The 27,686-nt window shown below is 41.3% G+C and overlaps 1 protein-coding gene across 1 annotated transcript in view; it reads right to left on the bottom strand.

The window, feature by feature from the left end:
• Positions 1 to 27,686, bottom strand: part of LOC143139309 (proton-coupled folate transporter) — a 36,770-nt gene that overhangs the window by 5,610 nt on the left and 3,474 nt on the right. The window contains exons 3-6 of the mRNA XM_076299913.1: positions 27,581 to 27,678; positions 23,051 to 23,189; positions 15,132 to 15,215; positions 13,788 to 13,944 (exon numbers count right to left, since the gene is read on the bottom strand). Of these exons, the coding sequence (XP_076156028.1) occupies positions 13,788 to 13,944; positions 15,132 to 15,215; positions 23,051 to 23,189; positions 27,581 to 27,678 (478 nt within the window). The remainder of the gene's footprint in view (positions 1 to 13,787; positions 13,945 to 15,131; positions 15,216 to 23,050; positions 23,190 to 27,580; positions 27,679 to 27,686) is intronic.

Raw genomic sequence — 27,686 nt, 5'->3', positions numbered from 1 at the left:
TGAATAGGAATGTTCGCTAGCTAGCTAGCAGCTAAGAACTTTGGTTAAACTTATATATTGTTGCAAACAAACCTGAAATAACATATGTTCAGCAACTTTGTGGTAGTCTACTAGTTCTAGCAAAAAATATGTTAGGTCAGTTTATCAACCATCTCTGAGTCTAGAGCCTCTGAGAACAGGTGGCTGTGCAGTGGCTGTGACAGATCACGAACAAAGCTATTTTTGTCTTTATTTGTTTCGTTGGAAAATACAATTTCAATGTCGGAATGTTAGGGAGACATGTGGCTTCTAGAAAATTGGTTCAAAACTTACATCGCTGAATGTAAGGCTAAGGGATTGGTCATATTCCGTGAAAATGTTAATTTCTCCCATAGGAATACATAGACACTGGACCTCCCGCTAGACTCCTAAATGGGCGTGACAGCTTCAAACCCCACGTCACAACGTGCCAGAATTTACCCTCTTATGAATCGTCTCGCTTTATCAACCGTCTCTGGTTATGTCTTCCACCTAATGTTATGTCTTCCACCTAATGTTATGTATTCCACCCAATGTTATGTCTTCCATCTAATGTTACCACCTAATGTTATGTCTTCCACCCAATGTTATGTCTTCCACCCAATGTTATGTCTTCCACCTAATGTTACCACCTAATGTTATGTCTTCCACCCAATGTTATGTCTTCCACCTAATGTTACCACCCAATGTTATGTCTTCCACCCAATGTTATGTCTTCCACCTAATGTTATGTCTTCCACCTTATGTAGTAAACATATACAATAGCATTGTCTTGTACTGAATTATCATTGAGCAATGGAAAGGCCAGTCTTTGAGGGTGAACTATTGTCAGATAATAGTAGGTAAGAGAATGCCAAAATAGCTAAATATTTTATTTTTCTGATTCAGCCAGACATGAAAAATTATATATTCTTACCATAACAGTAGAAGTATTCGACACTGAGTCAAATTGAGTGCAATGTTTTGAGTCTACCACATCCTGCATTCAGATATTAATATACTTCTGATGCACCAAAGCATTTGTGCTGACTGCAAAATAACAGTACTTCTGCTATTATATATATATATATATAGTATAAATATATTTTTTTTCACTGGTGAAATAATTTCAAAGAACAAACAACACATAAAATTTCCACTCTGAGTTAGTGGCTAGGCCATTCATACTTCTTTCTGTCTATTTTTGCTTTTGAAATATGATGTTTTCCATCTTATGTAATAAACCACCCAGCAATACTATCTTGTACTATCTTGTATTATCACTGAGCAATGGAAAGACTAGTTTTTGAAAGAGTAGGTGAGAGAAGGCCAGAACAGCATGGTAATACTCATTTTATATAGAGATGGAATTATGTCTAAATGGCGCCATATGTTTTTCTCACAACATATACATAATTGAAGAACTGGCTGAAATGTACCAGTGTATGTTGACTGACTGTCTCCATGGTCTCAACGTCATTAGCTTTAGGTGGCAAATACTGAAGATCTTAAGCTTTGCCATACTGGATAGTGATAAGACTATAAATCCTGGCCTTCCACGGCATTATGGCAGGATTGGCAGTTTCTGAAAACCCAAATAGACACACTCACAGACACACCCCACACAAACACACACTGCATGTTCACCCGAACACATGTAATTAGATACCATAACTCTGAAAAAGAAGCTGTCATTTCCATGATCATGTATAGAGATGGATAGGATTCAGCACTCCCACCTCACTGATACCCTAACACATCTTGCGTTTTTCTTTGTTTTTTTTGTGAAGTGTGTGTTTGTTTTCCCGTTATGTTTCTGTTTTTATTTATCTGTTATTTATTTGATTAATTTTAGCTTTTTTTGTGAGGTTTGTGTTTGTTTCCCTGTTATGTTTCTGTTTTTATTTATTTATTTTATCTTGTATTTTTTTTGGTCCGACCTTAATTTTCCCGCCGTAATGAGAGTGCACGGGCGCGGAACCGCACCGGTGCCGCTGAGCCCTGGCACAACTAATCCTCATCTCTGGTTCCATCCCCCCACGGGCCCTGGTGGCACAGGGCTGAATCAAAGGCTTCATTCAGAACCACTGCGAAACATGCGCTTTTAATCATCACTCGGCGGCTGCTCCACCACACTACCTGGGATGGTGTGTGTGTCTGGGTGTGTGTGTGTGTGGGGGTGGGGGGGCGGTCGGGGTTGGAGGTAGGGGGCGTATTGTGGAACTGGGGGACTCAAGCTGTCATTTGACGTTCACTCACACAGAGTCAGAGTTTGATACCCTCATTCACCAGAGAAGCAAAAAGGATGATAGATTTATCACATGCCATGGCATTCATTTTTGGAAGAAGTATGTGTCATACCATGACAGTCAGTCAAGGTCTGCTGATAGTTCACAGTCATTCCTTTTGTTTAGTTGTTTAAATTAATGCGTAAGGGATAATGAGAGACACTGTTTCGTTCGCAGAAATGAATGCGCATTCAAGGTGGTAATGAAGCCAGTGGCCTTCATTTCTGTAACCCAAACACGCTGAAGTTCATTGTCAGACTTACACCATGGTTGCCACACTTGCATTTTTATTTGTGGATACAATTTCCAAGTTTTGATCACCAAAACTAACAAGCTTGTAGAACTATTTTCTGCTTCACATTTAGTCTTTTAACTTGTAGAACAAAAAGTGGTTACCGGTTCTAAATGGATGGTTAATTTAGCCAACAGACAGTTGTTACTTTCCCATCTCGGTAACACTTTCTATGAAGGTTGTATTTATAACGCCCTATGAATGCATTCATAATGCTTTATAAGGTGTCTATAAAGCATTGTAATGCTCCATATTACCATCTATATGTATTCACAAGTCATCATAACCAACTTCATGATGCATTATGACAGCTAATTATGAATGATTATAATTTTAATCTGAATAATGCATTATAAATATGTCAAGATCTGCCTACTCACTTGTCAGTTTTATGATGCATCATAACTACTTTGCTTTGCAAAATGTGTATAGTGATGCATAAAGAGTTTTGACTTCTACTGTACTTCTATATATCTATAGCTATAAGTATATGTAATAAAGTTATAATAATTTATACATCTCCCTATAGCACACAATTCTAAACAGCTATGCAATATCATAAGTGTTATTTGTCAGCTCTAAGTAAAGTGACAAGAATATGACCCTATTATCCTACAATGAAATGAGAGCCTGGACAGTAAAGACAAAAGGAATGCATTTAGTTCACTTTATTTTCATTTAAACCAAAGGTCTATTTTGATTCGAACAATCTTTCATAATGACCCAAGATAGATTTCAGTGGCATTGTGAGTTTTATTCTAATAATAACCACCACCACAAAATATAGGACCATGCCGTGCCACTTTTTTGGCCTGTCTCATTGTGTTTGCGTAATGTGCTCAGAGCATTGATAATCAGTCTGATTATGTGTGTTGGTTTAAATGAAAATAAAGTGAACTAAATGCATTCCTTTTGTCTTTACTGTCCAGGCTCTCATTTCATTGTGCCTCATATTTGTTTATAATAACCTTATATCTATTTATAACAACACCTCATTTGCTCTACTTTACCTAAAGCTGACAAATAACACCTATGACATTAACATAGTAATTTATAATATTGTGCATATGGGGTAAAGATGCTAGACTCGGTACTTAGTTCATTGCACCCTTTAATTACTCAGTGAACTTATATCTGTTCATAATAGGGTCATATTATTGTCACTTTACTTAGAGCTGACAAATAACACTTATGATATTGCATAGCTGTTTATAATTGTATGCTGTACAGAGATTTCTAAATTATTATAACTTTATTACATATACTTATAGCTATAGATATATATAGGACTAAGGTAGAAGTCAAAACTCTTTATGCATCACTATACGCATTTAGCAAAGCAAAGTAGTTATGATGCATCATAAAACTGACAAGTGCGTAGGCAGATCTTGACATATTTATAATGCATTATTCAGATTAAAATTATAATCATTCATAATTAGCTGTCATAATGCATCATGAAGTTGGTTATGACGACTTGTGAATACATATTGATGGTAATAATGAGCATTAAAATGCTTTATAGACACCTTATAAAACATTATGAATGCTTTCATAGGGCGTTATAAATACAACCTTCATAGAAAGTGTTACCCATATCTCTTATTGCCAAGCTGGCATAGGCTAGCATTCTGTTGAGCCTTAGCTTTGCAAAATCACTATGGTCCTGTGCCCAGATGGAGTGTTTTAAAAGCTACCTCAGACATATGTTACATGTTGCGACTCTGTACGTCTGATGGATCTAATTTGTAATGCTATCACAATGTGAGAGACAACAAACTTGCTGAAATTATATGCAAGTGTAATAGTCATAGAACTGGAACTACGTCATAGGTGTGCAAGAATCAAATGTTTAATTTGAAAATGTATAAAGCTGTGGTATAAATTAGTAATAGCTGTCAATGTATCATGGAGTTCCATGCATACCCCACAAAGGACTTGTCTAACCTGCGTTTTGGTGCTATCCTTGGCTGAAGGAGACTCATTCCTATTTATGATTCAAATAGAACAAGAGTCATGACAAGCAACAGAATCTCCTGAGTCGTTCATATTTAATGGATCTCATGCAAGTTGCCATTTTTGTCATAGCAGTTTCATATCACAATACTTAACAACGTTGAAAAACAGCCTTGGCGCAAGGACAAGACATAACAACAACAGTCGACTGACTGCAGTGAAAAAATTGGCAAACTAAAGTGGTCCAGGGACTTTCAAAGCATCAGACCACTTCAGATCCCACTTAAACCAGCTATGCTTTCAACCAAATCACCATGAAATCAGAGGCAGCCAGAGGCCAGCACAGTCCACATCCAACCCCCCCCCTTCAGAGCAGCGTGCAGATTAGGAATTCAAAGCACAGAGGTAGGCACGACTCTTAGCAGGCCCCCATGAGCTTGCAAGACCGACAGAGCTCTTTCAAGATATTGTCCGAAGATCCTGACACCGTTGGCCCGGGGCAAAAGCCAATAAACACAGCTTTCGGTGCAAATGATGAATAAATAAATAATCAAACAGGAGTTGGGGCAAGAGGAAAAAAACATATTGACTGACTGACATGTTCCCTTTGGCTGCGGGTGAGGCAATAAAAGGCTGCTCTTGCTGTAGATCTATGTGGACATAATGGCCAGGATCAATCAAGTGTCTGAATCAATGCAATGAGCTGCACAAACCTATTCTGGTCTTATGGGTGGGTGGGAGGTGGAGTAAGGGGAAGCCTTCCTTTCACCCAAGGATGAGGCAAACAAACCCTCTCCCTCACTTTCTCTCCCTCCCTGCATTCCTCTTTTCTTCACCTTCGCCCGGTGGACATTTAATCACGTAACTAAAGAGGTCAGGAACACCGGTTCACCTCCAGCCCACCACTGATGAACACATTTATATGTATAATGGTGGGACTAATCTACACACTTGTTCCTCTCTCACAAGAGGTTACACTTGGTTAAAACTGAAATCGAAAGAAAGAAAAAAACTCCTCCAGAGGGTGTGTGTGTGTGTGTGTGTGAGAGTGCAAATGTTGAATGTCTTCTGAGACTGAGAAACTACAAAATGTACAAATGGGTTCAATTCAAACTCCCAAACCTATACAAATCCCCCTTCACATAGATAAAAAGAGATTAGTTTCCGTGCTAAATATATGTTTGGCAAAGCCATTTTGGTACAGATGCAGACATATACTGTAGCATGTGCCGTGTACATGAAGTGCATCAACATGGCTATGTATTTACCGCTGAATGCAGGTATGTGCTTGCTATCTATGTACTGTAACATTTTCACATCTTTCCCTAGGCTCCTAATTTATAGGACTATCATTTTAACCCTAACATGAAATATTCCTCCATTTCCACACTTCTTCCACCCATTTCTCAAAACATAGCCAACCATTCAGAAAACATTTTAAAACACCCCGCAAGAGCCGAACAAGCTGTGTGTGTGTGTGTGTGTGTGTGTGTGTGTGTGTGTCTATGTGTCTGTGTGTGTCTCTGTGTGTCTCTGTGTGTGTATGGGGGTTGCAGCCAAAAACGGGTAGATAAAAAAGGACCTCTGCTTCCAGGTCTCTGAGAGATCAGGCTGGTGGAGAAGACACTTTGATGGTTAAACCCTGTCTTAATCCATCCGTCTCTAGCGAATGTGTTTTTCTCGCCGAGCCTTGATAAGTGTTTCCAGTCCTGTGGAGGCAGACTTGCTCTCCTTCCCTTCTCCTCTCCCCTGCTCTATCTATCCTTTGTTGTTGTCGCTCCCCCCCCTTCCTCGTCTCATTCTCTTCCTTTGCTTGGTCGCTTGCTTAAATATTCTGGTGGGTTGCATATGGGAAGACTCGTGAACCCTCTGCACTTGTCTCCTTTCTCTCTGTGTCTTGTACCAGGTTGTTGTTTTTTTTCTACATTGTTCATGCATGATTGACTGCAAACATGCAAATATGCCCACATGCACGCAAACACGCGCACATGCGCACACACACACACAAGTTACAAACAGCTACTCATTTTAACACACACACACACACACACACACACAAGTTACAAACAGCTACTCATTTTATTGGCAGTTACCTACAGAATTTCAAAGCCTTCTGAGTGACACTTCCACTTCTTCGCGCTGTTGTCATTTGTCAGATTTTCACAATTACATCAGTGGGGGCATCAAATGTGGAGAGCGAGAGCCATGCTCATCAGCCCTGATGCATGCAGTGCTTAGCAGCCTGGGTTGTCCCTAATAACATTGCCGAGTTGCATTTTGTTATCATTTCGTCTCCATTCGCAGCCCTGCTCACAACGAGGCAGTCTCCGGGTATTATTATGGGAGAGCAGTGCCATCCTGCAACCAGCATCCACTGTCCCCACTCTCTGTGGCCATGAGGCCTGGGCCTGGCTTTGATGCAGTAGTGCTTCATGATGACAAATACGCCCAAATTGCACTCTTTGTGCACATACATTATAGGAAGTGTTTTTCTCTCCAAACACAACACAGGGAGAAAGGGAAAAAAACCCACCAAACCAGCCTGCACTCACTGAAACCCTCAGTAAGATGTGTCATCATAATGCACTGAGAAAAAAAAGCTTGTAGCTACATGACAGGACCAAAAACACACGGTATTTGGATATTTTTTGAGATGCTTCAAAAATCTAGAATCCCTTCATTAGAAAACACAAGGGATCTGCCAGGTCTTCCAGTGTATGGGATGAGTGATTTCTTTCCCCTCCCTCTCCACTGATAGAGTAAAATTAGACTCAGTATCCCTTGCTGCTTTAGAATCAGTCCGTAGAATCGAGGAGAGGAGCAGAGAGGAGAGAGGGGAATGCAGTCCAAACCACAGTACACATGCCCATTAGCAAGCCTTACATACTCCTCCTCCTCGGCAGCAGCAGCAGAAGAAACTCTGCCATCAATTCCATTAGAGGAGCATGAGAGACCGCCAGGCTGTTATTTAGAGATGTTCTCAGGAATGTTTCATCACCCAAGCCTGTCGTCACTATGTCAATCACCTAACTCTTTTACACAGTGTGTGTGTGTGTGTGTGTGTGTGTGCGCATGTGTATGAGCATGTGTGTGTGTGTCTGTGTGCATGTGTATGAGCGTGTGTGTGTGTGTGTGTGTCTGCATCTCTCTCTTTTTTCTCCCTCGTCCACTTCAGACAGTGGCTGTGCTCTGTGCTGGAGTTGCCTGGTCCCTAAGGCACTGTATTTGCCCTAAGCAGCCTCGGCCCTGGGGGGTGGGAGAGGAGGAGGAGGAGGAGGAGGAGGAGGAGGAAGGACACTGGGTGGAAATGTAAGGCAGTGAAGAGGGTGTATAGGCAGACGGTGGGGTGGGGTGGGGTGCGGTGGCATGGGTGTGGGGTGCATCCCATTAGAGCTGTAATTACAGCCCCTGTGCGATAACCGCGGCGCACTTCACTAGTGAACTGCCACGCCGGGCACTTTATTACTGGGAGATTGCATTAGTTAATACCTCCATTACAAAAAGACAATGACTTAATTATGGAGTTGGAGGAAAGGAACATCAAATGTGCGTCAGAATCAATTTGGGCGCGGGTAATGGAGGTGGAAGAGCTGTTTACCATCAACCTGACAAGGGGCATCATTTAAGCGCGAGTAGTGTTCTCTCTCTGGAGCTCTGCTGCCCCGCCTGTGGCTTGTATTTCAGGCCGTGTCGTCCGTCGCAGGCTGAGCCGACATGGAAGAAGTGAGTGAGAAGAGATGATTGTGATTTTAAGCGAGGCTGATAGGACACTATCTCAACGCTCTACACTTTCATCCGTTCTTTGACTCTTTAACCCACAGAAAAAAAAACCTGCATGTGTGATGTGTACGCACGTAATACGCGAGCGGCAATCATGGCCTATCACTATGACACTGAAAAGAGAAGAGAAAAACCAGGACAGATACAAGGATACAAGGATACAAGGAAGTTTATTGTCACATGCATATAGTTACTGGATGTAAGAAATGCAGTGAAATTATGTCTGGTGTCAGCCTATTTGTGCATTTATGGGGGGGGGGGGGGGTAAAAAGTGTAGTAGAAGAGGGGTTTAGTAGATTAAGTGGCAAGGGCTGCATAAGAAAGGTGGGGGAGGATTGGGATTGAGGGGGGGCACCAACAAGGAGCACCCAAGAGCAACAGGGGCAAGAAAAACTCCCTTACTAAGGAAGAAACCTTGGGCAGATCCACGGCTCAAGGGGCTAACCCAACTGCCAGGGGTCTTGGTGTGTGTGTTGGGGGGATGACAGGGGAGATGGGATAGTGTGCTGTGTATGTGGGGAGAGGGCAGTGTGCAATATGTGTGTTGGAGAAGCTTCCTCATGAGACAATGTGCTGTGTATTGGGGGGGGGGGGGGGCAGTGTACTGCAAGTATGGTAAAGGGACTTACTATTTCAAGCAGAGTACTGTACAGTGTTTCCCCTAGAAAATTTTCCAGCAGCGGTGCTGTTGATCGTAGGAAGCCACCCCTCCCCCCCCCAAAAAAAAAGAAACATTTGAAAAAAATGACTCCTTAAATGGTGACTTCTGGTGGATTTTGTGAAAGAAATGGACAGATTGAGTTACAAATTATGACATAACCATCAACACAAACATTTACAAAGCATGATTATTACAGTACTTGAACAGGATTATTCATGTTTTTCTTTCACCTTTCTCCTTTACATTATTAGTAATTAGCCACTGTACAACTGTACACTGTAGGCCACTGTACAAACTATTATTACTTAGAATATACAGTGCTGTGCATCAGTTAAGACATTTATTTATATAATAACATTTATTTATTTACGATACATGATACATTAAAAAATAATTGATGTCCTTTTTATTTTTTAATTAAGGCATTAAGACAAAAGGCAAAAGATGTTTTTTATTCCTCCCATTAGTCAATTTCAGCATGGGTGTCTTAACTTTTGCACAGCACTGTATAAACTATAAGACTTCTCTTTCATGTCATTACACTATTGTTGCTGTGCAAGTCGAATTGAGTGCCTGTCACTTTAATGCCGTGACGGCCCGTGAGGCTTGCTTGATTCTCACGGTTTTAAGCTAACTTAGTAGCGTTGTTGTGCATGGTGCATAAGAATATGTCGATGAAATTAATTATGTTTTCCATGTCATTTGGTAAAATAAATGCTCAAAAACTCAAACAAAAAATCTATCTTGGATTATAGGAAATAAGTTATTCTATCATTTCTATAATTTTGGTGAGCTCTACAGGAATTACAAACTATCTCCAGATGTAAATGGTTGCGTATCCTATTACTCAAATTCAATTAAACCCACCAATAGGCTAGCTAGACCTTAGTTTCACAGCCTAGGTATGTTAGCAACACAGGGCTTGAAAGCATTGCCTGTATCACAAACAAAAACGAAACACTGTGTGGAATTTATCTGGGAATAGGCTACTGAAGGTAGGGGCGAGCTATCTCGCTGGCGTGTTTAATTTAAACTTAAACATAAACACAAACAAGCATGATCTCCTGTGGAATCCCTGACTGCGCCTTCAACGTTAGCCTACTATTATTTGTTGACATCAAACCTGAACGAACGGCAGCTGTTCCTGAAGTTCAGTTGCGTGGTTTTTTTTTTTAATTAGCCAACTTTTTTTGCAGTGGCGCTTGAATTCCAGGAGCGGCGCTGCGCCGCTGATGAATACATTGTAGGTGGGAAACACTGCTGTATGTATGATGTATGTGAGTGATGACAGTGAAGATGTGTGTGTGGGCGGGAGGGGAGTGGAGCAAGGCAATCAAGGACACGGGTAGATAGATGGAGGAGAAATCAAAAATAATTTAAAAAAAAGTTCTATGGAGATGTGCAAAAGTTGGAGAAAGTCAGATATGTGTGTGTGTGTGTGTGTGTGTGTGTGTGTGTGTGTTTTGACGTGTGATGAAATAAGAAAATAAATAAAAGGTCTGTAGCATAGGGAGAGGGATGTAAAAGTGCTAAAAGTCATGTAGGTGTGTGTGTGGGGGGGGGGCATGAGTGCTGAGGAGTGAATGAGTGCAAAGTCAGTATAGTGTGAGTTCAGAGTTCGGATGGCCTGGGGATAAAAACTTCTCCTGAGTCTCTCAGTTCTGGCTTTGTGACTACATAGGCGTCTTCTTGATTTCAGCGAAGGAATAATCCATTATTAGGATGAGAAGAGTCCTTCAGAATCTTTTGGGCTCTTAGGAGTACTCTTCTGGAATAGATATCTTGTAGAGCAGGGAGTTGAGTTCTTATAGTACGTTCAGCTGAGCACACTACTCTCTGCAGAGTACTACAATCTCTAACTGTTATGTGGAGTTCCCATACCAGGTGATGATGCTACCAGTTAGAACACTCTCAACCGCTGAAGTGCCACCTCATCAACCTGATCCAAGTAGAGCTGTTCATTGTTGTTACTTATCAGGCCCAAGATCACTGTGTCATCTGCAAACTTGATGATGGAGGTATGACTACTGTTGGCTTTGCAGTCATGTGTGTAGATGTTGTACAGCAGTGGACTCAAAACACAGCCTTGGGGAGCACCAGTGCTGATGGTTAATGAGTCAGATGTCAGACCCCCCACTCTAACCACTTGTGAACGGTTGGTGAGGAAGTCAAATATCCAGTGACACAGGGTGGTGTTCAGTCCTAAGGCCTTCATCTTTGTGACCAAGGTGAGAGGTACTATCGTGTTGAATGCTGAACTAAAGTCAATGAACAGCATCCTCACATAATTCCCACTCCCCTCCTCCAGGTGAGTTAAGGTGGTGTGCATGAGGTTTGAGATGGCATCCTCTGTAAACCTGTTGGCTCTGTAAGCAAATTGGAGGGGGTCGAAGGAGGCAGGGAGGGATGAGCAGATAATGTTTTTCACAAGCTTCTCAAAACACTTCATCACTGTAGACGTCAGGGCTACTGGGCGGTAGTCATTCAGACATGATGGACTTTTGTTTTTCGGTACTGGAACAATAACAGACTGCTTGAGGCAAGTAGGAACTGTCTCTTGAGCCAATGATGTGTTAAAGATATAAGTGAACACATGAGCTAACTGAGCAGCGCAGGATTTCAAAACCCTGTTAGAAAGTCCATCCGGTCCAGCAGCTTTTCTACAATTAACCCTCCTAAAGGCATTGCTCACATCGACCTCAGAAACACAGAAAGGTGCATCCTCATTTGCTTCACATGCTGCAGCTAGTGCAAGATAGTCTGTGTTTTTCATGTCAAAGCGAGCATAAAAAGCATTAAGTTCATCAGGGAGGGCTTTATTGATGACTGACTGTGATACTGCGGAGGACCATCAGAGAAAAGTCAGAAAATATAAAAAATATCATTAAAAAAGTTGCTCAATTTGGCCTCTGACTAAGGTCATGCAGTTGTCAAGCTGAGTAAAGCTCATTTACAAGCAAAGCTGTTAATCATGGAACAGAGGAGAGCAGGAAAAAGTAGGCCTGTGGTGCTCATCACAGGAAGAATGCAGGACTTAATTCACAGCAAGCAAATATTATAGTATCCATAATGGAGTTTGGATCATTCTTCATCATGTGGCTTTACCTGAGGTGACATCACCATGTGGAATCTAGTAAAGTTTGAAACCACTATTCAGCTGAGCTGTAGTATGGTGATATGTATAATACAATATAATATGTTGTATATGTTGTCTTTCTTCATTTTAACTTATTTTGCTAGTAAGTTACCAGCAGATGAAATTACTTGCAACCAATTTATTGCACTCAACAGTGAATACATTTGCAAAATGTTACAAACTTTTGAAGTGATTTAAATGATTTAATGTATTTATGGTATTTAAAAGGTGGTACATTTGGTGGTACAATTAAATTGTCCTTGGTATTCTAACTTGAAAAGTGTGGGACCCTTATTAAAGCTAAAGTGACAATTAAACAAAAAGACAAATAGGTCTTTGTGTGTGTGTGTGTGTGTGTGTGTGTGTGTGTGCATGTATCTCATTGAGTGTGTGGGCTAAATGATTTTTAAAAGTACTATGCAAATTTACATTACTGATCAAATAAATTCACAAGATGAATCCATAATTGAAAGTACCTGAATATAATTGGTGAAGATTGAGGATTCTGTGAGACTAAATGGGGTATTATCGACTATTATGAGAAAGAGACATTTGTTTTCAGCTCATTTTGCAGGAAGGTAAATTGAATATGCCGGGCTTCCCCTGACACTGATGTCTTGCTTTAAATTCATTAAATTTTTGATACAAATGTAAACCACATATTAATTCCACAGAGGACAATGTCTCTATTAATAAGACAGTAAATTGTGTGTGTGTGTGTGTGTGTGTGTGTGTGTGTTTGTGTGTGTGTGTGTGTGTGTGTGTGAAGATTCTTGAAAATAAATACCACTTTGGAAAACATCCAGTATTTTCTCCTTTGATTCAATTTGCATGAAGCTATTTAACGCAGATTTAATTCATCAAAATAATAATTGCATTCATGACCACACAAAAACAATTAACACTTATTGGAGTTAATTATTTTTTGTCTCATATGGCCGTAGACGCACACACATGGTTATTAAGATTAAGAAAAAAAAAAGAATTGGCATTGTGTCCAAACTAGCCTAACTTGTGGTTATTTCTCTCTTTCCTCGGTAGTTTTACTGAGGCAATTACTGGGGAAACAATATCAACTTATCACATGTTTGTTTCTCTCCAATTCCCTACATATGAAAGCATCAGCATGACAAACAGTGGACAAAAACAGCAGACTGCCTATTGGCTTCTCAACAGAGCTCAGAGAAGGGCACTCAGAACGATGAGTAAATGCTCAGCCGTCTGCCAAGTATGTGTTCAAATTAAAAAGGTGATGTGCAATGCCCTCAACACAGCTCCAAAGGCCCCATGTTTTTGTCAATTTTAAAAACATGTTGTTCCTAAACATAGATTTAGGGTTTGGTTTAGCAATAACACTCTGGAAAAGTACACCGTTTTAGTAAAAGAATGAAGTCACTTATCATACAGTGGGTCAACTCTCCCCACCTCTTGGTTTCACAACCACTTAGTATGACAATCAAGCGTCCAAATTGGATATGATAGCCAGCATGTACCAAACAATTATTGTATTCAGCGACATCCACAGTCCCCATTTAAAGATAAGCAATTGGGACAGATTGTCAACCCAGCCTGTTGAAGAGTGAAAAAGCCCACAACATCCACAATTTTCCTCCTTCACATGTCTTAACACCTTACCTGCTAATGTGTGACTGTTACAAATCAAAACACTTTACTCACTGCGTAAGGATGAGCACAATCAGGCAGAAGCCGGCCATGATGATAAAAGGCATTCCGGGGAAGGTCGGCAGGGTCAGAGGGTAGAGGCCATTGAAGATGATGGCAGCGAAGAGCAAGCAGGTGGCCTCCACGGACGCCGTGAAGGAGAACATGGCACCTAGACGACAGGGAGAGCCAAAGGTGAGAATGGACAAGGCTAAAGGAGGAGAGAGAGGGGATGGACACGCATGATCCGGGTCGGGTCGGGTGGAAGGGTCAAAGACACGCTCTGTAAGGGTGAGGAGGTCAGAGGTCATGGTGGGGCAGCAGCACTTTTAAGGAAGTCACAGTCTCGCTAAATTTATGGAGATGATCTCTTGCCCAAATGCTGAAAGTACATGTGAGGCCTGAAATTTAAATAGACAACATCTCCTCTCGAGTAGACAACTGCAGCTTAAGCCCTTTATGTGGTTTTCTTTTGTGCCTTAAAAAGTATGTCAATTTAGTATTTGATGCTACTCTGCATGACATGAAAGGAAATAGTGGTAGTGTAGAAGCGCTTGCAGAAGACTGCAACTATACATAGAACTCTTTGAGGATACAGAAGGTTATCAGGACTGGCAAATGCATTCCGTGCAAGTGCAGCTGAAGAAACCTTTTTTATTATTGAGAGGCCATGAGGGGCAAAACAATGCACTGGGTACATCAGTGAAATGTCCCTTTAGCAGACCAGGGGAGATCTGCCATTCTGTCTACCAAGTAGAGCGGAATGGGACAGAGGGGTACATGTGGGGGCAATCTCTAAGTGCCTGAGACATGGAAATGTTATTGATCACAGGCAGAGTGGAGAGTACTTCTGAATGTCCACTGGGGAGTGAGAGTAGCAGCCATGTACTTGAGGACGTGACAGAGGGACTTTACCAACGACTTACAAATACACTCTGCATTGTCCGTCTACTACATGGACTTACAAATACACTCTGCATTGTCCGTCTACTACATGGTCTGTCCTGCAATGCAAAGCAACTGTGTGGACAGAAATACTCAATTACACAATTAGTTTAGGAGCGGAGCCAATGTCTACTGTGGTATACTGTACACACCCAGCTGTGCTAATGTTGTGCATTGGACAGCAAGAGTACCGTAAAGAGTATGACCATCTGAGTGCATTGGGTCACGGTCCTGTACTCGCTTTTAAAAGGGGTTATTTAAAGAGAAATAGAGAGAAATAATTTAACTGCATTCAGTCACACCGTAAACTCTAACGTTAATATACACATGAAATAAAGTTTTCCTTTAAGTCTCTCTTTCTCTCTCTGTGTTTATCAGAGGCCAAGATTTTCTCTGGCTGTTGAGAAAACTCACCTTGCTCATCTGGCTCCACAATAGCAGAGGACAGGGACCGGATGACAGCTTGATTGATTCCTGCAGGAGCTCCTAACACTGCCACTAAGCAGACGAGACACACACAGAGAGAGAGATAGAGAGAGAGAGAGAGAGAGAGAGAGAGAGAGAGTAGTAAGAAAGAGATTGAGAGAAGGAAAGAGAGTAAGAGAAGAAAATACAGAAAGAATCTTTTCAAGATCTTGAATTCCATAAAATGAAAGACTATACATACATAGGGCAGACATTGACATGACTTTGCTCAGAGTCAAAACATCCTTACTATTTGTCCATCTTCGACTTAGACTGGGTTCACAGCTTGTAATTCAAAGCAACTAATAATTTTCAGCAACTAGTAATTCTCAAAAGCATACCCCTAAGAAATACGATGAACACAGTTAGCAGTTTATAGTTCACACGAGTCACATGAATTTCTATTGAGGTATATTTGTGCTCCATCTTCTCTCACTGTCAAAGGATGTAGGTATGGAAAGTCTGTGGCTGCCAAGCAAAGTAGCATCAGCAGCCATTTCTTGCATATATGTACCGAAATCAGCGGACATTTTGATGCATAATCATTTTTCATCCGATCTATGAGCCTTATGACTGATGAAATGCAGGTTAACAAAAATCAATTTTCTAATTATCTAAGCTAAGCTTATACAGTTATTACCACATACAAATGTTGATAAATAACAATGCATAATCTAGCACAGAACAAGAGTGATACAGATGATACCACAATCTGGATTTTGTATCCAAGCACAAATGCATCCGATGATCAAATTTGTCTGAGTGAATAGACCTGTAAGTCTTCATGTATGAATTAATTATACATTCAAAAGCATACACAGTGGTTGGTGATTTCATTATCTTATATCCTCACAAGAAATGTTCTTCAACAACAAAAAAACCCAAACAAAACCGAATGCCTGTCTTTCTCTACCTCCTTGCTTGTGCAATATAATGAGACACCATTGGCAATCCACACTGAGTCGGTGTGATAAGAATAGCATTTTCCTTCCCCCTCAATACAGCGTTCTCCATCACTGCCATAAATATTCTGAGCTGTATGATCAGAAGCAGACTCTGATTTATACACATCAACCAACCCCCCAAGCCCCAGTCTTTCTCTCTGAAATTCAAATTCCACATTGGCATGTCATTGACATGACACATGTACATATTGCCAGCAGCACTTCACTTTGAGTGTGTTCCATCTTGACTGTGGTTTGACTGGGGTTAAATTGGGATTTGGGGGCTGAAGGAGCCCTTCGTCTTTCACTGGTGCAAACACGACGGCTAAGAATGCACTCTCTCTATTCTTTGTTATGTAGAATATCTACTGTAGCTTTGATAAAAGGAAATTAGTTTGTTTGTGTACGGTGTTTCTGTCTTAGGAGACTTTGTATATCCTTGTGGATTTCGATCAAAATATTATTTTTTTTGTCCACCGCTTGTCAGTCAATGAAAAATTATGTCAGCGTATTTTGAATATTTACTGACAAAGTCCCGCTCATAACTACAATAAACTGAACAAACTAAAGCAGGAAAAGACACCACGTCCTTTCTCTCTTTTGAAGGGCATGTAGAATTTGATGAAAAGGGAACATGTGCTGAGTGATTCATTTCTTCAGTTCAATGGCAATCATTTGCATGTGTTATCATACCTGTATTCTGATCATGAACCTGAAAACACACATACAGTAGAAATTGATTGACATACAGTATATTCTTTATCTCTGATACAAGCCAACACATATAGAGGCATACAGGCACTGCAAATTGGTGGATGGAGAGAAGAATGACTCAATAACCTTTCCTTTAGGCAAACAAACACACACACACACACACAGACAAACACACTGTCATGCATACACACACACACACACACACACAAACACACTGTCATGCATACACACACACACACACACACACACACACAAACACACTGCCATGCATACACACACACACACACACAGAATTGCTATTGGTGGTGTCCTTTGTCCTTCTTTTCCTCTCTGTTCACTCACACACCCTCAGCACATACACACAGTTTGGGGTGTGCCCGTGCCCGTGTGCCCTTCGGACCATCGGACTGCAGGTGGTGACTGTGCTGCAGTGCCATGGTGGCCCTCATTACTCCGGGCCATTAGGAGAGAAAGCAGAGGCTTAGCCAGTCGATGCTTTTTCAACTATCGCCCAAGGTCCCCATTGTTTTAAGAGTGCCCAAGTCTCCCGGCTCGATAAGAATAACAATGGCAATTAAGAATATCAATAAAGAGCTGCCCTTCTCTTAGAGTGTCAACCAAACAGCCGTCACCAAATGTCAGCCTTTGCTGTTGCCAATATAATCTGCCTGTCGGATATGTAGAGATTACAACCAGAAAAGTCATTTAGGCCAGTTAACATTCCTTTTTGATGAGCAAATAATTTTTTACCTAAAGCATTTGGAAGACATTTTGTTGTGTCAGGTTTTTTTTATGTCCAGCACCTACCTGACCCATTATGGAGATCCAATCTGCCCAACCTGGCAAAATATCCATTAAACATCGACCCAAGACCTACCGGACCCACAAATGGCTAATTCCAACGATAGGCTAAGAAAATTGCATCCAGATCTGGGAATAGCCTTGATAATGTTTCCTTATTTTACAAGACCAGACGGTCATGTGACAAATGCAAATCAAACCCCTTTTTGATGCATGGGGCAAATGTAGGCAGTGCAGTCTAAAACATATTAAATTGGCTATTGTAAAGTTTATGTGCTTAACTAACAAAATATGCAACCATTCCTCTGACTCTCTCCCTCACACACACATGTTGAGGGCTCATGCACAAGCATACACGAGTATCTTTCACATGTCTCACCTCTCATAATGAAAGCTCGATGGTGTTTTAAGCCCCCACTGTCGACTTCAAGGCAGTGCTGCGACCGTCAACTTCAAGGCACCTAACCCTAACCTTAACCCTAACCCTTGCCTAACCCTAGTGCCTTCCATGCAGCGCTGCCTGGAAGACTACGTTGGGGGCTTAAAACACCATAAAACATAATGAAACTTAAAACATTAGAGATATATCTGCTTTTCTTGCTGACCATGCAAAAAGTTTAAGTTGTGTAATCTGATTAAGAGCTATCGACAGGCTACCACTAAGGGAAAACACTCAACCAATGACATACTGATAAGAGGACTGGGCTGAATTTGGTGGCAAAATATTATGCTAGGCTATAATTATAAACACAATTGCTTACAATTAGCCTACAGGCAATCATCAATAGGACATCAATATTTTTTTAATGTATCATGTATACATAAATAAATGCACAGCACTGTATATTCTAAGTAGTAATAGTTTGTACAGTGGCCTACAGTGTACAGTTGTACAGTGGCTAATTACTAATAATGTAAAGGAAAAGGGTGAAAGAAAAACATGAATAATCCTGTTCAAGTACTGCAATAATCATGCTTTGTAAATGCTTGTGTTGATGGTTATGTCATAATCTGTAACTCAATCTGTCCATTTCGTTCACAAAATCCACCAGAAGTCACCATTTAAGGGGTCATTTTTTCAAATTTTTCTTTTTTTTGGGGGGGGGTGGGGGGGTGGCTTCCTACGATCAACAGCACCGCTGCTGGAAAATTTTCTAGGGGAAACACTGAACAGGTATTATTGGAAGGTCAGATAAACAGAAGTGGCCAGTGCACTAAAGTTGGCTCTCAGGAACACAGGCTTCTTATTGATCAGCTCCATGGATTAAGCTGGGATGGAAGATAATGCATGCACACACAGTAAAAAATGCTGCAACAAACACGCAGTTCACAGCAGACTATCTGTAAAAGCTGTTAAAAACTACACGCTGAGAAGAACCACCTTTAAGAGAGGATGGTGGGTGAAGATGTTAGTGGCGGAATTCCTTATGCCTTTTTACACATAAACAGGGTACGCCAATAGCCATGCATGCATGCCCACACACACAAACACACACACACACACACACAATTATAACACTGTCAAAACATCCTACAGCTTGTCTGTGATAAGCATGTCTAATTCCAGGGAAGGTATTCCATTGTTATTACAAATGGCAGACGAACAATCTTTGCATCTATTCAATCTTGAATCTCCACACGAGATAATACCCATCAATCAACTTGGCATCATTGCCAGGAAATGAGCTTTCATGAAGTGTTTGTCAATTGCATGTGCACATGAATGTGTGAAGACTGAAGCATGCAGTGCAGGTTCAATTAAAATGCTAATACATTTATGGTTCATATTCATACATAGAATATTGGAAAAAACATGAAAAAAGGAAATATGACTGTGCATCTAAATAATGCATGGGATGGGTAAAAAGCACATCAAAATAAAAACAGAACAACTCAACACAAACTGAGCTGTACTAAGCTGTACTGCATTTTGTTGGCTTTGTACTTGTACTCTGCACATTGACAATAAAGTTGAATCTAATCGAATCTAATCTAATCTAATCATTACGTAGTCAGATGAATGTCCTCATAGATTCATCTCTAAATGGTGCGGCAACAATGTTTCCGGGGCCTTCGCCGGCTAAGATCCAGAGCGGGGGGAAAGTATGCTGCCTTCTGATGGCTGATGTATGGAGGGACTCCGCAGGACCCGTTCTATATAAAGGGTGGGAAGCTCGGCACTTAGACACTCTGAGGGTGCACACGCAGCGCCCAGCTGGATTGCACCATTTCACCTTCCCGTGAACGTTCCCGCCATCACACCTAAGGAGCAGTGTGAGCCGCAGCAAACCAAAGGAAAGTCAAATGGACCTCCCTCCATCACACACTAATGCGTCTCAGCCAGGCACACACAGCAGTGGCCACCATCAAACTGGCAGGACCTCTGCAATGTGTTTGTCTTTAATGTGCCAACTTGTCTATGACCATTAAGTTAAGGTAGAGACAGAACATGAGCTTATGCTCAGAAGGGTATATCTATCTGTCCCTTGCCTATGTGGAATCACATGTGCAATAATCTCGACTAAGATCATTGAGAGCCAACTCTACCTCTACTTTACTCTATCTGTATTGACAGTGTAGGTGATTTCCTACCTGACACTTTTGGCAATGTGTGCCTGAGAGAGAGAGAGAGAGAGAGAGAGAGAGAGAGAGAGAGAGATTTCAGGACCTAGGACAGCTGCATCATGATCACATCTCTCTGAGTTATCAGGAAAGCTAATTTATCTCACCACCGAAGCTCACCCCTATCAGATTGTCACACAGTGATGAGACATGGGTGTGCAGTGATGGACTGACAGAAGAGTGATGAACTTATCCCAACTTCTTTTCCTGTACACTGAACTTCAGGTTCTCCAGCCTACAACAACAACAACAACGACATCAACCTATAAGCTTGCCTTGATGTATCTACCTGACCTTTCCGATCTGTAATTCTGTCTCCACTTCTGATTCTTCTTCTATGGTTTTGAGTGATGGTGATTTCTCATTTCCTCCTCTTTCATTGGCATCATTGTTCATAATCGTTTACTACTCCAACCATTCTCCATTACTAGCCTCTGGCTAGCCAGGATGCTAACATGTCATGTTATTTAGTGATATGTCTGTCTTCAAAGATCTCAGCCTCCCCTCCTCCCAGTTTGATCTTCAGTTCCTTGCCACAAGTCAAACCGGCCCCATCTGCCTGACTGAAATAGTGATTTTCTCCGGCTGTTTTTCCTCAGCTCTGACATATTAGACACTTGGACTGTTCATCCCCCGAGAAAAGGCCTTGGCTTTCTCACTGTTCAGATTGCAACACACAACTCTAGTCTGGCTCTCTCTGAATGCCTTGTCTGAAATGAAGTCTCCTGAAAAAAAAAATGCTCCTCAAAGGTTGAGGGCATCCACTTCTTTTTGTGAGAGCTGCATCTGCTCCTACCGATTGGACATTATTTTTGGTGATGTCTGCCATCCTGGGACTCCTGCAGACAACCTTCTCAAGCGCTGTGACTACATGTCGGGCGAACAGCATCAATGATTGTGTCACAGCACCCAGTGCAGGAGAAATCCTCCTTTCCCGAAACATTTTTGAAGTAATACAACCTGTCAGTACGAGTTTCTCTTGTGTAAAGCCTGAGTCACACACTATTCCTAAGACTGTGGCTTACTAAGGCTCAAGAAGTGGACTGTTTGAATCTTTTTTTTTTTAAGTTTCAAGGTTGAAGTTCAAGGAAAATACTCTCAGTATAACCTGTGTATCTTTCAGGAAAAATACACATGGCACAACAGATTAAGTACTGTACCAGTGCCTGGGTAGAACCAGTTGTATTATCACACACAACACAGACAACCCTCAACATCCATCCATGCAAAAAAAGTGTATTAAAATGATAAATAATTATTGTGAGTTGTTAGTGTCGCATGTGATAACACAACAGGTTCCACCCAGGCACTGGCTACTTAATCTGTCATACTTCTTACATGCTATGCTCAGGACTATTTGTTGCATAGATGGCTACGAATGACACTCCATCTTACCTGCCCTGCTGCTCAAAATGGTTTTGACCAAGAAAAGGGCTCAATCAATTGCAAAAGAGATCAGCTGTGAAACACCTATACCACACTAATACCCATTGGTGAAGTCTTACGTCTGACTAGCTGTTGGTGTTATATATATTATGCCAAGATAATTACCCCCTTAGGGACTGACTGGTGGTGTTTGGTGTGGACTGTGCGGTGGGTGTAGCAGCTATTTAGCTTCCTAGAAAGAGTAATATACTTCCTTCCCAGAGATTACTTTTATGATTTGTGGACAGCAACTTTGTAACAACACAATGCAAATACACACCATGAGCACAGTCAAAGAGGATAGTGAAAGCACAGACGAGAAGGAAAGTGAGGTTGCGTTCATGGCAGAGCAAACTCAAGTCATTTGCATGAACATATTTCTAAATACACGTGAGCGCAATCCGATCCTTCTGTGAAAACATGTTACAGCAGCATTGCAGTAGTGGACATTAAAGAATGCAATACATTGACTCACCAGTTCTGCACAGGAGTGTGTTAATGCTGAAACTCACATTTTTAAAACCTATACATTTTAAATGGTCATTGCACACCTTAAGACAGAGAACAAGGCAGCCAATCTGTGATTTCTGGCAGAGAACCCAGTTTCTGCCAGTTTTTCTTTTTTGAAAGTTCTGAGCCAAGCTGAGCCAGGTGTGAGTGTGTGACAGAGTGATGAGATGCACATTTTCTCCACAGCAGACAGGTGATTGGAGGTGATTATGGCTTTGTGCTCCAGCCTAACACCTACCCTGATTGCAAAGGGTCTCTTCTTGGAGTGACAAAGCTAAGCTGATGATTCTAATGATTATCTACCCTTAGGACATCTTTTTTGATGCCATATTGTTACCCCTATATCAATTTTCTGGTTTCATCAATGTCCACATTTTCTGCTTTGATGTCCATAACCCTGTTTTCATTTTGTGCTGCCCGATGTAAGCATGTTAGCATTGTCCATCCTGACTATGCAACAGCGACATTTGTGGTAAATTATAATCTAAAAATGGTTCAGCTGAAAGAGTTTTGGAGCCATCAGGAATAGTTTAGATGATTAGTCATACTTTCAGTTGAAATAATGCTCTGAAATTACAGCTGCATTTAGACCTATTCTATCTTAAATTATGTGCAAGTGTGGTAAAAAAATCAAAAGAGTCAAATAAGGATTTCTCCAGGATTTCTTGAAATGACTCATCTACAGTTTGAGTTTGAGTTTGATTCATCAAATATCTAAGAAAAGTCTAATCCAAACAAAACAAGCTCTCTGAAGATGCATCCAAGGCCTTCTCGGACCGCAGGTTCATGCGAGTGTTTACTTTGGTTAAATACTCAAGACAAAAAGATTTAAAAAAAAGAGGTCTTTCTTACCCAGGAACACCATCCACGTGTTGGTGGAGAAGGCCAGGAGGATAAAGGAGGCAGCCCTGAACACAACACTCAGCTTGGCCAGGGTCATCTCTCCCAGGCAGCGTAACAACACCGGGAACAGGCCCAGCAGACAACCCCCCTACAAGTGAGATGGAGAGAAGCAGCCGAGGGTTCACACAGTACACTCTACTCCCATTCACTTTACATACTGCAGTCTTGGCAGAGCTATAGGGAGATGGCAGTTTTGCAGTTGTTTTTATGCGCTCCCAAAGTTAATTGAAGGTAAATGACCAGGCGACACACACACACACATACATACACACACACACACACACACACACACACTCACACAAAGAAATGAATCAATAACTGACACCGTGAGCAGGGATTTGTACATAATGCTGGTGATAAATTATCGAGAGAGCTCTGCTAAAAGCCGGCATAGTAACAAAACCTTATCCACCAGTAAAGGTGATTTTGATCGTGCCCCTGTTCAGACGCTTAGAAACAAAGCTGTGATAAATATTTGAGGCGTCAGTTTCATTATCAACCCAAAATTTTGACTTAATTAACCTTCAGAGAGTGCAAACATGAATGAGAAAGGGGGTGGAGGGAGGGAGGAAGAGAGACAGGGAACGGGAGAGTGAGAGAATGTGTGAGTGTGTATATGTGAGATTGTGTATGTGTGTGTTTGTGTGTGTGTGTCTGTGTGTGTGTCTGTGTGTGTGTGTGTGTGTGTGCTTGCTGCAGTCTAACTCATTTGCCTCTCCTGTTCCATCAGACAGGCTTGATTTAATTATTGGCGTCCTGGGGTGACAAGTTGCCTGCCGTCTCCTGTCTCGTTTCCGTGCCTTTTCATATTTGTGACCCCAAACTTAATGGGAGCGCATAAATATTTCCCCAGAAAGGTCACTATTCGATAGTCTAACTTTAATCAACTCACTACTGCCTGATAGTGTTTAATACAAACTCCATGCTGCCCTAATTATCAGTCTGGCACACATCCTGTGAGCCATTTACAAACACAGGTTTATGCTCAGGGACATGATTCAACACCTGATTGGCCATCATATACATCTTTTTCTGAGGACCAAAGTAATTTAAGGTGTACACAGAGATAACAGTGTGTTTACTAAAAGATAACATTTTAAGAGTAATTATTGATTGAAGGTTAATTAGTTGACACTCTTGACTTGTTCTCACTTGCGTTTGAGAATGTTTGTGCTACTTGCTCTCCTCTACAGCTCTCTCTGCCGTTTTCCTTTTTTCTGTGTAATGACATGGCTATCCAATCTTGCTCCCTCTTATTCTGTCAAGCTAAATGTGGAGTCATTGAACAGGAAGGAAATGTCCAGTTTCCCTCTTTCTCTCTCTCTCTCTTTCTCTCTCTCTCTCTCTCTCTCTCTCACACACACACACACACACACTGTGGTGTCCAGCTGTTAATGTTCTTTCACCTTTCCCTTACAATCAGCTCAAAGATCATAGAAAAATACAGGTAATATTTGTTGCTCTAACTTTAACCCTTTGGTAACACTTTATTTTAATGTGTCGCTGTTAAAATAAAGTGTTACCGACCCTTTTTCCGTTTTAATTTGAGATCACTTATACATTTCTTTTTTTTCTTATCAAACAGAGGGTAACCATAAAGCATCTGCTTGTCAGGCTCTTGCTGACATCCCCCTCACCCCCACTCTGTTCCAGATGACTGCCAGCGCATGCCGCCTCTGGCTCTTTGAGAAGGACACAGCTGAGATGTCAATGGCGCAGAAGTGTCAGGCGTCTGAGACGGTGCCAACAACACCGCACCGGGGCACCCTCTCCAAAAGGCAGCCGCCCACGCCATCATCAGTGGAAAAAACGCTGCGCCTCAACGAGAGCCTCTTTTGTTTAAGCGTCACGGCGGTGATGTGCCATCGACCGCTCTTTGTCCCCCCGCGCTGATGAGATGGCGGAGGTGGAGGCGGTCGTGGTGGCGGTGGCCGTAGCGGCACTGGATTCTGCTGACAGAGGCCAACAGAGAGAACACAAAGACGCTCTCGCCAGCAGCTTCCGCTTGGTAATTACTCCGGCCGTACACATAATAGATGAAGGTTAAGGCTGCAGCCAGCCACTGTCCACTGACGGAAAGGAGTCTTTGATGGGTTTTCTTGTACTGTTTTTTCACCTCTATATGGGGAGTGGAAAGGGGGAGGGGGGTGGATTTAAGGGCCTAAATCGATATTTAATTTTGAATGATGTCGGATGGAGATCTTGATTTTGTCAAATATGCTTCCACTAACATAAAGGCCAAATGAATGTATCCTATGGCTACTATTGTCCGTAGGTAATTGCTGTGGAAATTGCTAAGTTGATTTTTTCATGGATCAGGACTTTTTTTTTAAGTCAGAGGCAGAATATCGTTACAAAAACAGCTATGCACTTTTGGGTGGAAATGTTAAGCCTCACAAAAAAGGTCAATTGTGTTGTGGCCTCCTGTGTTTTTAACCTCACCACTTCAAGGACATTTACACTAGAAAACCTTGTCAATGCTTCCATATGGTAGAACCCTGGACTGAAGCCAAGACAAGACCCTAAGGTCCAAGTGAGGTATAATGGCAGGCTCACACAGTGTAAAGAAAGGAATGGTTGATTGACTACCAAACCACTATGTAATGGCCACCTCAGTCAATAAGCTCAAACCTCGACTTTTATTGGTGCAGGTTGAATGGAGTCTTTAAGAATGATCTAGGAGTCCAGCCAGATTGATCTGCAAGCCTGTGACGTGGGGTATTTTTACACATCTCACAACTTAGACCTGATGCCCTTGCTGAGTGACCTTCAAAACCACCATAATTCATAACTGCAGAGAGCAGTTTTACAAACTCACTTTGATTACCTCAGAGAAATGATGAATTACAGATATACTTTGATTACCTCAGTAGGCTAATAGGCTAGTATGTGTTGTTAAATACTGTTATTTGAAGGATAATATGTTCTTATCGTAAAAAATACTACCTGATTTAAATGATGAGGAAATAAAAAAAAAGCTAATACTCTGAGAAATCAATTTACATGGCTAAAATAACACAAATTCAATAGTAATTTGTGCTGTAAGGTAATGTAACATTGTGACATGGTGAAATGCATCTTGAAATGGACATTTGTCCTGATCAAAGTTTCCCCTTTCATTTTAAATGTTTCTGAGATTCTGTTATATGGCAGTCACAGTCCATACACCGTACCATAGCGATGCCCTACAGTCACACACGGCCCTCCCTTGTAGAACGCATGCCAATGCACTTCACCCACACAACTTAAGGACACACACACCTCCCTCATACACACATCCATCGGACTTCTCCCCGGCCAGGGTGCCCCATACACAAGTGCTTCCATAAAGTCGCCCACACAGGGATCAACGCCCCATACACAAGTGCTGTGGTAAAGGGAGAAAGAAATCACTCCACTTGGCCATGACCCCAGGTCTCCAAGATACTGAGTCTAAAGAGCTATCATCATCATCATTCCCCTCATCACTGCCCACTAGCTCACTCTCACTCTCTCTTCTCTCTGCTGAAAGACCCAACACTGTCCTTTCTCTTTTCCCTCTCCCATACAAAATCTCCACCACCAAAACACCACCATGCAGTAGAGGGACAGAAGTACTCAAAAAATAATGCATACAATTTAAACTGCACATTTATGGCATCAAAAATACCATAATTTGAATGTTAAAAGGACAGGTATTTAAGGACTGAAGCATTTAAGCAGTCCTTTTAGCATTGGATTTATTATTGCTTTACTGGCAAGTCAGTGTATGACAGTGTGGCAGGTCATCTTAGTGTCTTTATAAATATTTTGACAGTATGGGTTTAAAATGTATTTTTATGCACTTTGCTGCTCACTATTTAAGTAAGTGATCATTTTAAATGCTTTGAAAAACTGACATTGTATTTAATATAAAATAAACTGCATAATGCTTGATTAACTGAGAAGTTACTGGTGCTTCAAATGATGGTCCACTTTTGCCAATTATTGGATAAATGCATACCAAAAGTAATTTTCTGGATTAAATGGCTTTTTAAATGGAATCCTCGAATCCTTCAAAAAATGCAGAGAGGGATGAATCCCTGTCTCTACAACAGCCTCATACAGAAGTACTTGATGGTAAAAGTCAAAGCTCAATGTATGAAATGCCATTAAGGAAGTTGCAACTAAAACAACGTACATATTAAAAGCTTACCTAAAAGCATCAAAATCAAATTTGCTTATTTATTTATACCAGAACAAAATTACAAAATTAGAGACTATTTGAATTTGAACCAACTCCATAGGACTCTTACTTTTCTGAAGGTATAGCTCCCCCACTTTTGTTGAGGGTGAAATGATTGAACTGTTTATGAGCAAAAGACCATTCCAGTCATAACCTGAGGCTTCAGAGAGAATCATTGTCATAAAAACTCCTTATATGTTCCCTTGTGCAGTGCACCCATGTGACAAAATGAGTGAAACGTCAAGGCGTCGAAGGGCTCAAAAGTCAGCGCTTACCAGAAGCAACATCCTGACAGAGTTGAAGATCCCAAACATCTCTGTGTCAAACTCCCTAGGCTCGTACATCAGATAGAGGAGGAGGATCGCCTGTTCCCCTGGGAGC

This window comes from Alosa pseudoharengus, unplaced genomic scaffold (genome assembly GCF_046254945.1).
Source record: "Alosa pseudoharengus isolate Yale_2024_CS ecotype anadromous, Long Island Sound unplaced genomic scaffold, YU_APseudo_1.1 YU_APseudo_1.1_scf_22, whole genome shotgun sequence".
Lineage (NCBI taxonomy): Eukaryota > Metazoa > Chordata > Actinopteri > Clupeiformes > Clupeidae > Alosa > Alosa pseudoharengus.
Note: the sequence above shows the minus strand (reverse complement) of the source record. Positions and strands in the feature narration are given on the sequence as shown.